At 38.8% G+C, this 15,373-nt stretch overlaps 1 protein-coding gene across 1 annotated transcript in view; it reads left to right on the plus strand.

The window, feature by feature from the left end:
• Nucleotides 1–15,373, plus strand: part of LOC145412367 (uncharacterized) — a 115,039-nt gene that overhangs the window by 14,429 nt on the left and 85,237 nt on the right. Inside the window, exon 5 of the mRNA XM_080282255.1 lies at nt 1,222–1,350. Within this exon, the coding sequence (XP_080138381.1) occupies nt 1,222–1,350 (129 nt within the window). The remainder of the gene's footprint in view (nt 1–1,221; nt 1,351–15,373) is intronic.

The following is a 15,373-nucleotide window of genomic DNA, read 5'->3' on the forward strand; positions in this document are numbered from 1 at the left end:
CACAGCATGGTCAACTTTGAAAATGTTCAGGGTAATGCTAGGATAAAAGAGATTCGATTTTGACAGCAATCAGTGAAACGGTAAAAATCAAGTGAACCCTTGATACCAAAAGGAAGAGCAAACAATATATATTATACTCAACCCTTAAAAAAATCCATAACAGCACAATAATTAGCCTTAATGTAGCTTTCTATAACGCTCATGTCGTTAGGCAGTAGTTTCGGTCCGACTCACTTCATTGTATTCAGTCTTTTTCCTTTTCCTCCTTCTGGTCATTCATTTGGAAAACAGCCGCGTCTTGCCCGCTCCTCACACTTGCGGTGTAGTTATGCAGGGAGGGGTAAGGATGATGAAAGGTGAAGAGTGGATAATCTCAAATATGATGTATGCAGATGATGCTGTGTTGCCTGCTAATAGCGAACAAGAGATCAGCAGACTGGTGCAACTTTTGTGGACGTCTGTGAGTGCAAAGGTTTCTCTTCACTCTCTCTATAGAATCGCATGAACAAATTGCATATAACTTGGATGATGGTAAGTGCACAGTATGTGCGATTGATTTTCAGGGTACAAGGAGATGTGCAAGGCCAAGAAGAATGTGTGGTGACATTATTAGCAAGATATACCAAGGAAGGCGATAGGATTGATGACGAGATGTGTAAAAGAAAACACTTGAAAGGTGAAAGAGTTGGAAATGAATGTATGATAATATGAGTGTTGTCTGACGACCTGAACAAGATTGCATGTGATCAGTTTCAGAAATCACTGACTGGAGTAGTATCAGCTACAGAAAATGAAATTACATTGTTGTGAGTAATGAGACTTAATGGAACCAGTCTGAGAGAGGGAATTATGAGGCGAATAGGCTCAACTCCATATTTTAGGGACTACATGTAATAATCTTTCATAGCCATAAGAATTTAACTTAATTTTTGAAAGTAAATGTAATTAAATATTCGGTAATTAAACCTCCAGCAGGAAGGCATTTCGACAATGGCCTGATCAGTGAAGCAATTAGAACATTGGACAAATCAATACTCATATCATCACCTTTATCCAGTGTCTCATGCTGAAGCTATGGGGTGAGGAGATTTAAAACAAACTTATTTTTCCCTTCATACTGAGAATATTAGAAAAGGAAAGCCCAATATAAAATCATTATCCCCCGTACTTTATAACTTCTTTATATAAAGAGGTGGTAAAAAATACAGTATATCTCCACAGATGTTTCCTGTATGTGGAACTGCCCTTCAGCCGTGAGGGCTCTCGACCGCTGTGGATTGGCACCTGGACAACTCACAAAAATCCTGCTCTCATATCCCGATTTCCACTCTTCCCAGAGAAATTTGACAAGTAAGAAAAGAAAAATTAATACAATAAGAAATATTTATTTCAGGTGTAATTCGGGAAATCGGGTAGAGTCGTGCTAGTTTATGTTTTTGTCTCAAAACATCTGGTAAATAGACAAAAACAGTCAGGAAATTTGAAAATGTTCTCACCAGCAGAAGAAGGAAATGGAAGCGGCTCTCTTCATAGATAAATGTAAGGATTTGTAAGAGCATGTCATTCTTTACATTTCATTCAAGGTAAGGGGCAACGTGTTACTGTACACATCATTATGAAAATATATACATACTATGTTAAGGAAACGAACTATGTTCATATTTTAATGTCCTTATTGTACCAAAATTGGTGTATTGACATTTTGCATAGGCTGTAAGATAAACTGTTAATTAACCCTTTGCCAAGGATTAAAAACATATTGGCTTAAAAGTTTTTTTTTTTTTTAACCCGCCATGTGCCAGTGCTGTTTTAAAACGGTCTGACATAACTGCGCGGCCAGTGCCAGTGCCGTTTTAAAACGGTCTAAAATAAAAAACTTCACTGTGACTGCATTTTTCAAGATTCGTGGGTAAAAATTGGCAGGAATGTAAGGTAACTGTTCCTCTACCATCTCCCAGGCTGTCAAGGCCATACACTCACTCGCTCCCCCCCTTACGCTCACTCTGCCTCACTCTGCCTGTGTGCCTCACCCAGTGCTGTACATAGTGAAGGCATTTTGTAAATTTTTTCATGTAAGTTGTAAATATTTTCTTTTAAATGTAAGGACTATATAGTGAAGTCAAGCTGTAAAGACCTTCTTGTAAGTGTCAGGACTATATATAATGAAGTCAGGTTGTACCTATCTTCAAGTAAGTGTGAGACAATGCATTCACAGTGAGAAAGACACGCAAATTGTGATAGATGATGAAGTAATAAGTAATCAGAAAAGTGTACTAAACAGTGCTATACCTTCCCAGCATAAATACCTAAGTATGCCTTACACTGAAAATGGCTTTCTCTCACGTATGTAATGGGCGTTAGAGAGCGACTATACCTGTATACGAGTATACCGGACTGAGTAAAACCCATTTCCAAGCCTTGGTCAGCATTTTAACAGTGAAATTCGTTGTTTCCACATCAAAATCTATCATTTTAGCCCCCCAAAAGGGTCGAAAAATGGCCGGCACTGGGATGACCCATAGGGCTAAAAATAGCCGGCACGTGGCGGGTTAATCAGCATCACCCCACTGCTTCCACATATTAAATATGAACATAACTTCCCCTAGAACATTCAGATTGAGCTCACTTTCAGCAAGACATACTGGATATAATCATTCGTTGTGAATAGTAATCCAGAAACGGCAAATCCTATGATTATTTTCCATAAAAGCTCCTACCTTTTTTTTTTTTTTTTTTTTGTCTCTAGACAGTGGTTTCTAGTTTAGGAGCCACATTCCCTCTAGGGGCCTCGGTGTATTACTCTGGAGGTCATGGAATATAATTTCTGGAGACCGAGTTTATTAATTTTCCAGAAGCAAAATTTTCTCAGGAATTCTATTACCGTCAACCTTCTCATATGCAACATACCCAAAGGTAATGCAAACTTTTGTCCAGGAATTTAAAAGCGATTTATTTGCTAGACACATTAACAGAAAGGATTCGGGAGTTATGGTTGCAAACTGTTGTTATTTTTGTTATTTGTTAATTAGCTTTCCAGGTGCTTTAGCAGTCTCGTCTACATATGTCTAGAAGCCAGAGCTTTCGAAAATGTTGTTTTGATCAAGGCAGTTTAAGTGTTTTTATTTCTTTTTTTAAAGATGACGGCTGCAGTACCGTTATTGCGACTCAGCTACTAATGCCCATATGGTGGAGAAGATATAATTTAAACCTTGCAACGAGGTAATCAGTTCACATTTTGTGCGTTTGTACATGTGTGTGAGCAGCGTCCTTAATTCTGATTACCCAGATCTTACAGCCAACAACTCATTCAAACGTTTATCCACTATTTGCTTCAAAGAAAGCTGAAGTTTAGATGGATACCACGGAGGTCATCGTATTACGTCTGGGGGGCCACAAACTTCAAAATGTTGAGAATCACTGCTTCAAACAATACAAGTGCTTGCTCATTTCACACCATTTTTAAGTGTATTGCATCACCATCTAATTTGGCTGCATCACCATCCATGTGACAGCTGTATCACCATCCAAGTGATTCAGCTGCATCACCATCCATGTGACTCAGCTTCATCACCATCCAAGTGACTCAGCTGCATCACCATCCACGTGATTCAGCTGCATCAAGTGCTACAGACAGAACACTGAGCACAGAAAAAATATTGACAGCCGAAAAACTTTATTTTTTCCCCTTTCCAGTGACTGAAGCAACGCCTCCATAATGCTATTCCGGGCGCTGCTTAACTTTTCAGTACACGCAGTGTCGCATAATGCTCACTTCTCCATCTTTTGACTAATCATGAAAATGGTGAGGATGTAACGACTTGGGCTATAGACCCTATAGAAAGAGGTTGCACAGCTAATATTTTCTGCTGCATGCTAATTGGTCGGCCAACATGGCGCCATTTTTGTGCAAACGCATAATGGCCTGGGTGCTGGATGACTGCAGATTCATCCAAAAAATACATCTCGTCACCTGTTGTGATACACGATTAGTTGACAAATAAAATGTGGCTTTATTTTTAGTATACTGTAGTTTGTTAATATGAGCAACTGAAGGTTTTCTTTATTGAACTATAAATATGTATGTTAAAGTTCTTGTAAGGACCGAGATAATGGCCGAATAGTAATGTTGACAAACCAGCCTGTTGGTAGCCAGTAACAGGGGCTGCTGTGTTTCTTTTACTGGAGTTTTTTGTCCTTATTTAATGCTTGGTTGTGATGAATTTGGTAAGGTGTTCGAAACTTTAATTAATAAGCACGTTGTTAAACATCTTGAATCCAACAACAACTTAATTAGTGATAGACAATATGGCTTTCGCCAAGAAAGATCCACCATTGACATACTCAATCTCCTAACTCATACCATCCATCAATCAATTGATCTACATGGAGAAACTCATGCAGATGCTCTTGATATTTCTAAAGCTTTCGACAGAGTATGGCACCGTTCCCTTCTGTCCAAACTCCCTTGCTATGGACTAACGTCTTTTCTTCCTTTGATTTCCTCATGTCTTAGTGACAGGAAAATAAGAGTAAAAGTAGATTATGTACAGTCGCGAGCAGCAATCGGTATCCCCCCTCTTGGCTGAAACCATGGCCAGAGAAGAGTTGGGAATTGAACAACCTCTCCCCCCACCCCCACCCCCACCCTCACCCTCACCCACACACCCCCAACCCCACACCCCACCCCCATCCTCACCCCCACCCCCACCTCCACCCAGCCCCGTTAAGAAAGTTGCTGGGTAGGCGTGTTAGCACCGACGTATTGTGTTCATATCTATGATTTAACATTCACGTGAATTACCAATACCGTCAATAACACACCAGGAGGTAATCTGCAATATGTTAATGTGGCATTATGGAGATATCAAATTCATATAAAGGCAGATAAAAAAAATTAGAAACAACCATAAATCTAACAATACACTGATTTTAATGTCACTAAATAATTTGCACATGTCAAGTGGATGTGATATTCCAATAATATATGATATGTACAGTCCGTCACCACCACCCCAACACTCCACTGTAGTGCCAACGAACAAAACCACGAACACGAAAGAATCAACCAACACGTTTGAGAACAGTATACTGCTTTGCCATAGCATACTGCAGATGTAGTATCAGTATCAGCAGTATTTTCCTTTGTAGCTAGTTTCTTTATCGGCCACGTGAAAATATGGACGATATACCACAACTTATCTGGTTTACATATGTGAATCAAGGTAAGCACGTTTCATGACACTGATTAACAGGTGACTATGATATTATTACATGTAGTTGTCATAAAAGACTTTGTGGTTCCTTTGTGGTTGAGTTATATATATATTAGACTTGTGGACGAGCAGTTTTTATATCTTGGAGTAGCTTGTAGTAGATAATCTTCTTTCCCATTTGTCATGTAGTGACAGGAGAGGTAAAGAATAGTATGGGACTATTTTTATTTGTCTTGGAAATATTAACAAGTCTCTCACACAGAGCGAAGTATAGAGTCCAGTCCCGCTAGCTATCTCTCTGTCTCTCTCTCAAGTTGCCAAGCTCTCTTTCCTAAATTCTGGTGAAACAGGAGACGTATCACGTGTGTTCCTTGTGGATGGAAAGTTTAAGAAGCCTGTGTGTGAGTATGTGTGTATGTGTGTGTATGGTCACTAGGGCTTTGTTCACGGGTGGACTGCTGACAACTAACTGCATCATCTCCTTACTGGCCACTGTCATCAGCTTTCCTCAGTGTAATTTGCAAGCTCATTTCCTTTTCCCAGGCTCACATAGGGCTGTCTATCTATCTATTTATCTATCTATCTATTATGATTTGTAATTATAATATGGAGTCCTGATATAGTTACAGTATCATATTATGTATGAATTACTACCCGACAAGCTTTCCCACTATTTCTTTCCCTCTCCCCGAAAGCATACCCACCGTCGCTCCTGGGGGAGGGGGAGTGGAGCGGTCTCTGGTCTCTGGCTGCGAGCACTTTCCAGTCCGACAGTTGGCTTATTATATTTAGGGAAGTTTAATATCATAGACAGATATATGCTTATGATGACAAAAGAGTATGCTAGTTGTATCATTTGATATCCATTTGTGCAAATAAGTTGTCATATTTAGCCTGTGTTATTAATCTGCTACAACTGTGTTTATCAAAATTACAAGAGAAGCTGGCAAATCCTCCACTTTACAGAATAGAATTAATATAATAAATTACTATATACTGTATGCATTTTACTTATTATTCACACATGGAGGATCATCAGCATAGCAAAAAGAATGAAGCAACATGCCATAGTAATTTATTATATTAATTCTGTTCTGTGAAGTGAAGGATTTGCCAGCTTCTCTTGTAATTTTGATAAACACAGTTGTAGCAGATTAATAACACAGGCTAAATATGACAACTTATTTGCACAAATGGATATCAAATGATACAACTAGCATACTCTTTTGTCATCAAAAGCGTATATCTGTCTATGATATTAAACTTCCCTAAATATAATAAGCCAACTGTCGGATTGGAAAGTGCTCACAGCCAGAGACCAGACCCCGCTCCACTCCCCCTCCCCCAGGAGGGAAGGAGACGACGGTGGGTATGATTTCGGGGAGAGGGAAAGAAATAGTGGGAAAGCTTGTCGGGTAGTAATTCATACATAATATGATACTGTAACTACATGTTATAATATCATAATCACCTGTTAATCAGTGTCATGAAACGTGCTTACCTTGATTCACATATGTAAACCAGATAAGTTGTGGTATATCGTCCATATTTTCACGTGGCCGATAAAGAAACTAGCTACAAAGGAAAATACTGCTGATGCTGATACTATCGGCACATCTGCAGTATCCTATGGCAAAGCAGTATACTGTTCTCAAACGTGTTGGTTGATTCTTTCGTGTTCGTGGTTTTGTTCGTTGGCACTACAGTGGAGTGTTGGGGTGGTGGTGACGGACTGTACATATCATATATTATTGGAATATCACATCCACTTGACATGTGCAAATTATTTAGTGACATTAAAATCAGTGTATTGTTAGATTTATGGTTGTTTCTAATTTTTTTTATCTGCCTTTATATGAATTTGATATCTCCATAATGCCACATTAACATATTGCAGATTACCTCCTGGTGTGTTATTGACGGTATTGGTAATTCACGTGAATGTTAAATCATAGATATGAACACAATACGTCGGTGCTAACACGCCTACCCAGCAACAATCTTAACGGGGCTGGGTGGAGGTGGGGGTGGGGTGTGGGGGTGGGGGAGTGTGGGTGAGGGTGAGGGTGGGGGTGGGGGGTGGGGGAGAGGTTGTTCGATTCCCTGCTCTTCTCTGGCCATGGTTTCAGCCAAGAGGGGGGATACCGATTGCTGCTCGCGACTGTACATTCCAATTTCCACTCAGTTAACACCGGCGTGCCGCAGGGGTCAGTTCTGGCGCCAACCCTATTCCTGGTTCATATTAATGATCTCTTATCTGTCACTCACAATCTCATCCACTCATACGCAGATGAAGCAACACTACATAGTTCATTCACACTCAGACACCCATTTACAAAGTCTAATATCTCTACCTCTCAACTCAGTACAGCCATCTCCATAAATCAAGATCTATCTACGATCAGTGAATGGGGACAAAACAACCTTGTCTCTTTTAATGCTAATAAAACTAAATATATACAATTTACTAATAGACAGATATTGCCAGATTCGTACATTACCTTCAGTGCTACTAATATTCCCATCTCCAAAAGTATTGAAATTCTTGGCATTTCACTTAACAATGCCCTCAGCTGGACCTCTCATGTCAGATCACTTGCTAAAACCGCCTCAAAGAAACTTGGATTATTGTATAGAGTCCGTAGCTTCTTCGCTGATGAGCAGTTAGCTATAATCTATAAAAGTCATGTGCGCTCTGAGCGTGAATATTGCTCACCCTTGTCGAATGGATATGGAGAGGTTGCATTAAAACAACAAGACAAAATTCAGAACAAAGCTGTTAGAATTATTAAGAACACTGACATTACAAATAAACTGCCTCTCCTTCAAGTAAGAAGGAATGTTGCCTCCCTTGCATTATTTTACAGATATTTTTTTGGCAAATGCTCAGCCGACGTTGCGTCCGTGGTGTCACTTTTCCATGCCTTCCATCGTGCTACACAGGCATCTGGTAGCGCTCATGACTGTAATGTCACTCAGCCATGTTGCAGAACTTCTGCCTATCAGAATTCTTTCATTCCCCAAACTGCACATCTCTGGAACTCTCTTCCCCAGAGTTGTTTCCCTCCAAATTTCAACCCACAGCTGTTCAAGTCTAACTGTTACAGATATTTTATGAACAGAGGACACCAGTACTCTGGTTTACGGATTATTTTTTTATTCATTTGTTTTTCCTTCCTCCGTTGTTATTTAAAAAAAAAAAAAAAAAAAAGACATTCTGTGTGTCTTTCCCGACTACTTGTGATTCAAAAAGAGGTAAATTACGTGGCATTAAGGTGAAGGGTGCGAGCTGGTCAACACATGACCGTCATGGCTTTGCCAGGTTAGTTTTACTTATTTTATATATGTTTGGCCAATTTATGAGGAGTTCTTATAACATGATACAAACTGAAAGAGGCAGTATGAGGATACAGAATATTTTCCTAAATGAAATGGATATAAGATATGCTATATGCTGGACCTTGTGTTTAGCCCATCTAACGTCCATACTTTCCTCTTTACTAGCATTAAAATGATGAGTTTAGCTGGTGAGAGAAAAAGTTTTGTATTCATTTAGTTTAAGGTACTGTATACTGTACTACACATGTTGGGCTATTTAATGTTAGATGTATGTATAGGGCTAAGACAGTTGTGAAAAATAATTCTTTTAAGGTTAATGATTGATTGTAGGTCCTTAGACACAACAAAGAAAAAAATATATATTACTGATTATGTCTTCTTTTGTTGACTAAATTAGTTGTAAGGAAGGAGTTCTAGAGTATCTGTCCACTTCTGTATCAAATCTCCATTCAGAAGTAGAAGCAGTCCTCAAGACATGTGCATATTTAATTCTGAGTAGCTCCTCAGTAAGGGAAAAACTTGGAGAAGCTGAACTGGGTAAATTTTTTCATTGAATATAACTCCCAAAATGCCACACTATTGCCAGCTCATTATTAACATTATATTTTAATCAGATGTGTTAAATGTAATATCCAATTAAATGAATGACCACAAAAATTAAAAGTAGTGCATGCACTATTGTGCTTTAGAATATGTGCTACACCGTTTACAACACTTATAATCAACTGTGATAGATAAAATAGGTTAGGTTCAGGAACATTATGCACATACATTAATACCTGATGTGCACCTACAAACTGTATTGTTTATCTATCCAGCTATTTATCGCCAAACGCTTTAATCCCGTAAGAGGTGGCCACAAAAAAATCGCTTCCGTTTCCCCTGCCATTTCGCTATATTTGAGCTATAATATTTTTGATGAGTATATGTGATTTCTCTTGTACAACGCCAAACATGACACTTGCAACAATCTGTGATACATACTGAAGATTAGGTAAAAAAAAAAAAAAAAAACTATTTTGTACATAAAAACATATACTGAAGTAGACTTATAATGGTGTGGGTCCATATTCTGTACATTGTAGGTTATGAAACATGAGTAATGATCTTATATTAGATTTAATATTTTCTTAATCAGCATGCTGCATGACGGATGTTTTGTAATATTATAAAATTATTTTACCTTATGTATTTACCTAACCAGTCATCAGATTTGTAAACTAGAAAGCACTCAGAGAACTCATACCTTCACCAATGCCATTCCCATTCAAAAGGATCCGGATTCGTGAAGATAATGTGTGAAATGCATAGGATCCAGATCCGCCCCAAATTTAATCAACTGTTCCTTGGCCCATGGCACACTCCCGCAAAATTTTATTGACATTCATTGGGAAATTTTGGGGATACTGTGCGGGACACATAGGATCCGGATCCACCCCCAAATTAAATCAATTCTTTCTTGGTCCATGGCCCACAGTTCCACAAAATTACATTGGAATTCATTGAGAGCTTTTGGAGATATAGTGGAGGATGCTTCGGATCTGGATGCGGAGCTGCCCCAAAATTTTACCCCCACCGTTCGACAAAATTTCATTGTAATTCATTGAGAACTTTAGAGATATCGTGTGGACAAACAGACTGACATAGTTGAATACATAACCTCCTTCAACTTAGTTGGAGGAGGTAACGACTGTGATGTAATACCATAGGTTAGGAAACATGCAAATACAATAGCCTCTTTAAATGAGTAATTATACTGCATGGGGTATTATATACACCGAGTTTATATATATATATATATATATATATATATATATATATATATATATATATATATATATATATATATATATATATATATATATATATATATATATGATGAAGAAGTGAAAGAACTATGTACTATGTGGGGTGGATGTGACTGAGAAATTTAGGAGAAATACTGAGGTGGTTTGGACATGTGGAGAGAAAGGAAAATGAAAAGCCGACTTAGAGGGTGTACGTAAGTGAAGTGGAGGGAGGAAGATGGAGAGGGAGACCGAGGATGAGGTGGAGGGATGGAGTTGAGAGGCATATGAGGGAAGGAGGAGTAAGTTGGGGGGAGGGCAGTCAAATGGTGGGTAAAGAAGCGACTTGGAGGCGTTTTGTCTGTGTCCATCCTTTGCGGGAGTAGGGCGTCGGGCTATTATATATATATATATATATATATATATATATATATATATATATATATATATATATATATATATATATATATATATGCTTGATGGTGCAAAAGTGGACATAATTATGTGGACAGACTACTCTAACACTAAATGAAAGAGGGTGGGAGTATGGATGGGGTATGGGCACGGGATTAGTTGAAAATGAAAGGGCAAAGGAGGGTGTATGTATTGTTGTGTGCAAGAGATGGAAGGAGAATATGAGAAAGTGTGGATCAGTTAATTCAAGGACTGTGTGGGTAAGACTGAAAGTAGGAATAAGAAGGTTGTTTATGCCTCAATGCAAGATCGTGCAAGGAGAGGGAAAGAAGAGTTCTGGGCAAATGTGGAAGTCTGAATAGACAAATCTGAGAGGAACGAGTGTTTTTGACCAGAGATAATAGAAACGTAGAGAATGTGAAGATGTATGGAGTAGTTGGTGAGTGGGGTGTGCCTATGGAAGTGGATGAGAATGGCAGTGCTCTAGTGCTCTAGTGGACGTTTGTGCCGGGAGGGTGTTGGTGATAGCCAATACATTATTTAGGCACAAACTGATCCACAGGCATACGTAGTGAGTGATGACAAGGGCGGATGGTGAACTGAATGAACGGAAGGCAATGACTGATTATGTGCGTGTGTGGATGACAGAATGAGAAGGATCCAAGTGCATGCAGAGGTTGGGGGAAAGGACTTTCTGACAATCACTTAGTGGTGATGAAAGACAACGTGCAAAGGCAACGGATGAAAAGAAGAGAAGGACAGGAGGAAGTAGTCCATACAAGGAAAGTAGAAATGTTGCAAGAGGAATTAAAAAAAAAAAAAACGAATATAAGAAGTGGATGAGCGAATGGATAATTATGATTTGGAGCAGCTGGGATACGAGGAAAGCGTGTCCAAGACATTCACAGAAGAAATATGTGCAGCATATGAGGTGGTGCTTGCGATGAAGAGAAGACGAAAGAGGAAGCATGGAATAACATTGTGGAAAGAAGAGGTGAGACAGGCTGTTGCGCAAAAGAACAAAGCATATGATGAGTGGATGGCAAGCGGAGGCATGGAGGAAATAAAGGGACGGAAAAGAGGGTTATATGCAGAGAGGAAGAGAGAGGTGAAAAGATTAGTAAGAGAGACTTAGAAGAGTGGATGAGGAATTTGGAAGGAACTTGAGTGTAAAGTGGAAGGAATGTAAAAAAAAATATGTTTTGGAAGGAGGTAAAGAGAGATAGAGTGATAAAAAAAAAAATAGTAGGGGAGTGAAACATAAAAATAGTATAATGATAGTGGAGAAGAGGGGGGGGGGAATTAGTAGATGGAGGGAACACTTCAAGGAACTGTTAAACATAGAGAATGAAAGTAATGCGAGTATAAGTGGCTGGGGAATGGCTGGAAGAAGGAGGGAGGTGAGAAGGGATGAAAATATCAAAAGTATGTAAGTAGTGAAAACAATGAAGAAAGTCAAAATGGGGAAAGCCCCAGGAAGTGATGGAGTGTGTGGTGAAATGATGAAGCATGGGGGAAGAGTAGTACAATGGATATGGACATTGGCCTGCAAGGAAGTTAGAGTCCCAGAGGATTGTAAATCAGGCATAATTATTACCTTGTACAAAGGAAAAGAAATGTGTGGTAATCATAGGAGTATTTGTCTTCTTAGTGTAATAGGAAAAGTATATGGTAGGATACTTACTGACAGGGAAATAATACAGGAATTAGTTGGTGAAAAACAGGGAGGTTTAACCCCTACACCGGGGGGTTGTTTTTGCGCTCCTTGCGCTTCTCGCGAGGATATTCGTGCTCTGACTGACTTTTTAAAAATATTTGCCAAAACACAGTTATTAGTCCAAGAATATTAAGATTAAATAAACATGTGGCACATACCTTCAGCTTTCCCCTGGGATGTTTGTTGAGCCTTCGTCGTCTACCGTAGGACTTTTGGAGACTTCTGAAGTTGGGTAACGAAGTCTACACTTTACACTTCCCAATTCCCCGTAATATGGTTACCACTGCCTGATATAACTACAAACACTATTCTTTGAATTTCAAGTAGTGTGGAATCCATATTCCAAACAAAAAAAAACACTGTGAAAGCAATGAAAATTACGAGTGCATACGAGCTTTCCTCCCGTACTGGGTCCCCAATGGTATTTTGAGGTGGAGCTGTCATTTATTATTTATAAACACACTCACACTTTATATTCCTAGTACTTTATTACACTTATTTATATATACAATATTTATAAGTTTCTTTCAGTCTAGTAGTTTATTTTCACTCCAGGCATTCACTCTCTCATCCTGTATACTAGCATAGAGAGTGAATATGTCACTTTCACTTTCATTACTCCCAGTATTCATACATGCTAGAGTGAAGCTTTCACTTTCATTACTCCTAGTATATATACTCGTATTCTTATATTACTACTCATTTACATTTCTGTTTACATGCTCTATTTTATTTCCATTATTTACATTTCTATTTTATTTGCACCATGTTATGCACTGTCACTTGCAGTAACTTATAAAACTATTTTCCACTGTTCACTTATATTTACATTCATTGCTTTCACTTGCTGTTTACACATTATTTGCACATTATATACATTTCTACTTGCACTGTTTTAGAGTCACCAGAAAGATCGTAGTCACTGTCCATCATTTTCATTGATAAAATAGCCAGTTCACGTTCCACAGCAGTCACTTAGCCCTTTACCCCTTTCCACATGAGGTTTAGTAGGGGTAGATGTCAAAGGGCCCTTTGCATGGGGCTAAAAAGCAGCGGAATTTGACAGGCGCGAATCCAACGTGATTTCACCTTGAAAGACGACAGTAAACTGAATGCTGTGGCCTAGGGGCAGTGAAGGGCTGCCAATGTCAGCGTGGTGACAGCTGCTAATATATACGCTATGAAATGATTGGCAGGGAATCTTGACAATACATAATAAATTAGGATGTTCCAGGTGAATGTAAATATCACTTAGGCTCCTCCCTTCCTATCTTATATATATTTCTGTTATGAGAACAGGTCATACAGCATATTTCAAGGGGAAATAAACAGGGAAAATTAGTGAACGAGTGCACATGAGGTGTTGCCAGGTGATAATTAGCCCATTCCAGATGTATGGCAGTATCAATTACCTTTTCTCTTTCTTTTATATATTATTTTGTATAAGAATAGGGCAATGGGCAAATTCAATGGATAAAATGAGTGGAAAAATCCGTCCAGCATTTGTGTAGCGCAGCGCAGCTGCTGCAGGAGGAGAGGGTACTGGAAGGGAGGTAAGTAGTAGGGGAGTCAAGGACAGGGGAAAAATTGCTAAATTGTCAACAGTGGATGGGAGTACAGGCGAAATTAGCAGAACTGAGTATAGCTGCACACTGGTAGTGCTGGTAGATGACACAAGCCACCCCTTGAAAGCCCAGGCAAATTCTAAATAACACAGAATCACAAAAGTGACGCCCTGCGGTATGATCCCATGCTCCTGAGCATCATGAAAGTGATGCCCCATGGTTAAGGGGTTAAGGAAATGAAGAGGTTGTGTAAATCAGAGATTCATCCTTTGGTCTTTAGTGGAAAAGTTTCTAGAGAAGGGAAAGAAGTTGTATGCGGCCTTCATGGATTTGGAGATGGCATATGACAGGGTGAATAGACAACGATTGTGGAAAGTATTAAGAATATATGGAGCAGATGGGAAGTTGTTGAAGGCAGTGAAGAGTATGTATGACGGTGTGAAGGCTGCAGTGCGTGCAGATATTAAATTGAGTGAATTTTTCTCTGCTGATTTTCACAGCACGTTTGTTAGTCTGTCATTTAACTCATCAGTGCTACATTCAACACTGCATACAGCCTGAAATCTATTCCTTATTTCCAACTGAAAGGCTGCTTTGTTTTCATTTACTTTTATTGGGCATATCTTTTATCTCTAATCATCTTTTTTCTTTCACTTCTGAAACTGAATCTGGCTGTGCAACCCACCATTCATTGGTCACTTCCTATATGTACTTTGCTGAAAGCTGTGGCATTTATGATCGCATTTTTCTTATCTGGTATAATGAAGTCGAATTCATTCTTTGTTTCTTTATTTGGGCTTCTCCAGGTCTACTGTCTCCCTGTTCTTTTGTGAACAAATGTGTTCATATATATATATATATATATATATATATATATATATATATATATATATATATTAATAAACAGAACAGAGGAAGGAAAAAACAAATGAATAAATAAAATGACAGATACACCAGGTCTTCTACATTAATTAAAAAAGCTGTCAAAGATGGACTTTAACAGTCGTAGGTTGAAGTTTTGGGGGAAAACAATCTGGGGAAGTGAGTTCCAAAGGGATGAAGTTCTGGGAAGAAAAGAATTCTGTTAGGCAGAATTTCTGCAATATGGCAATGTGACAGTCCAGTTATGAGCTCAATCAGATGCCCTTGTAGCACGGGGGAAGGCATGGAAGGGTGGCACAATGGATGCACTTCGTCTGAACATTTGCCTTAAAAGTATCTATAGTATAGTGCAAAGGAGGTAACACTCCTTCTTATTTGAAGGGAGGTAGTTCATTTGTAATAGCAGGTTATTAATAATTCTAACAACCTTGTTCTGAATTTTGTCTCGTTCTTTTT

This window comes from Coenobita brevimanus, chromosome 93, assembly GCF_032717465.1.
Source record: "Coenobita brevimanus isolate Jiangsu-jjx chromosome 93, ASM3271746v2, whole genome shotgun sequence".
Lineage (NCBI taxonomy): Eukaryota > Metazoa > Arthropoda > Malacostraca > Decapoda > Coenobitidae > Coenobita > Coenobita brevimanus.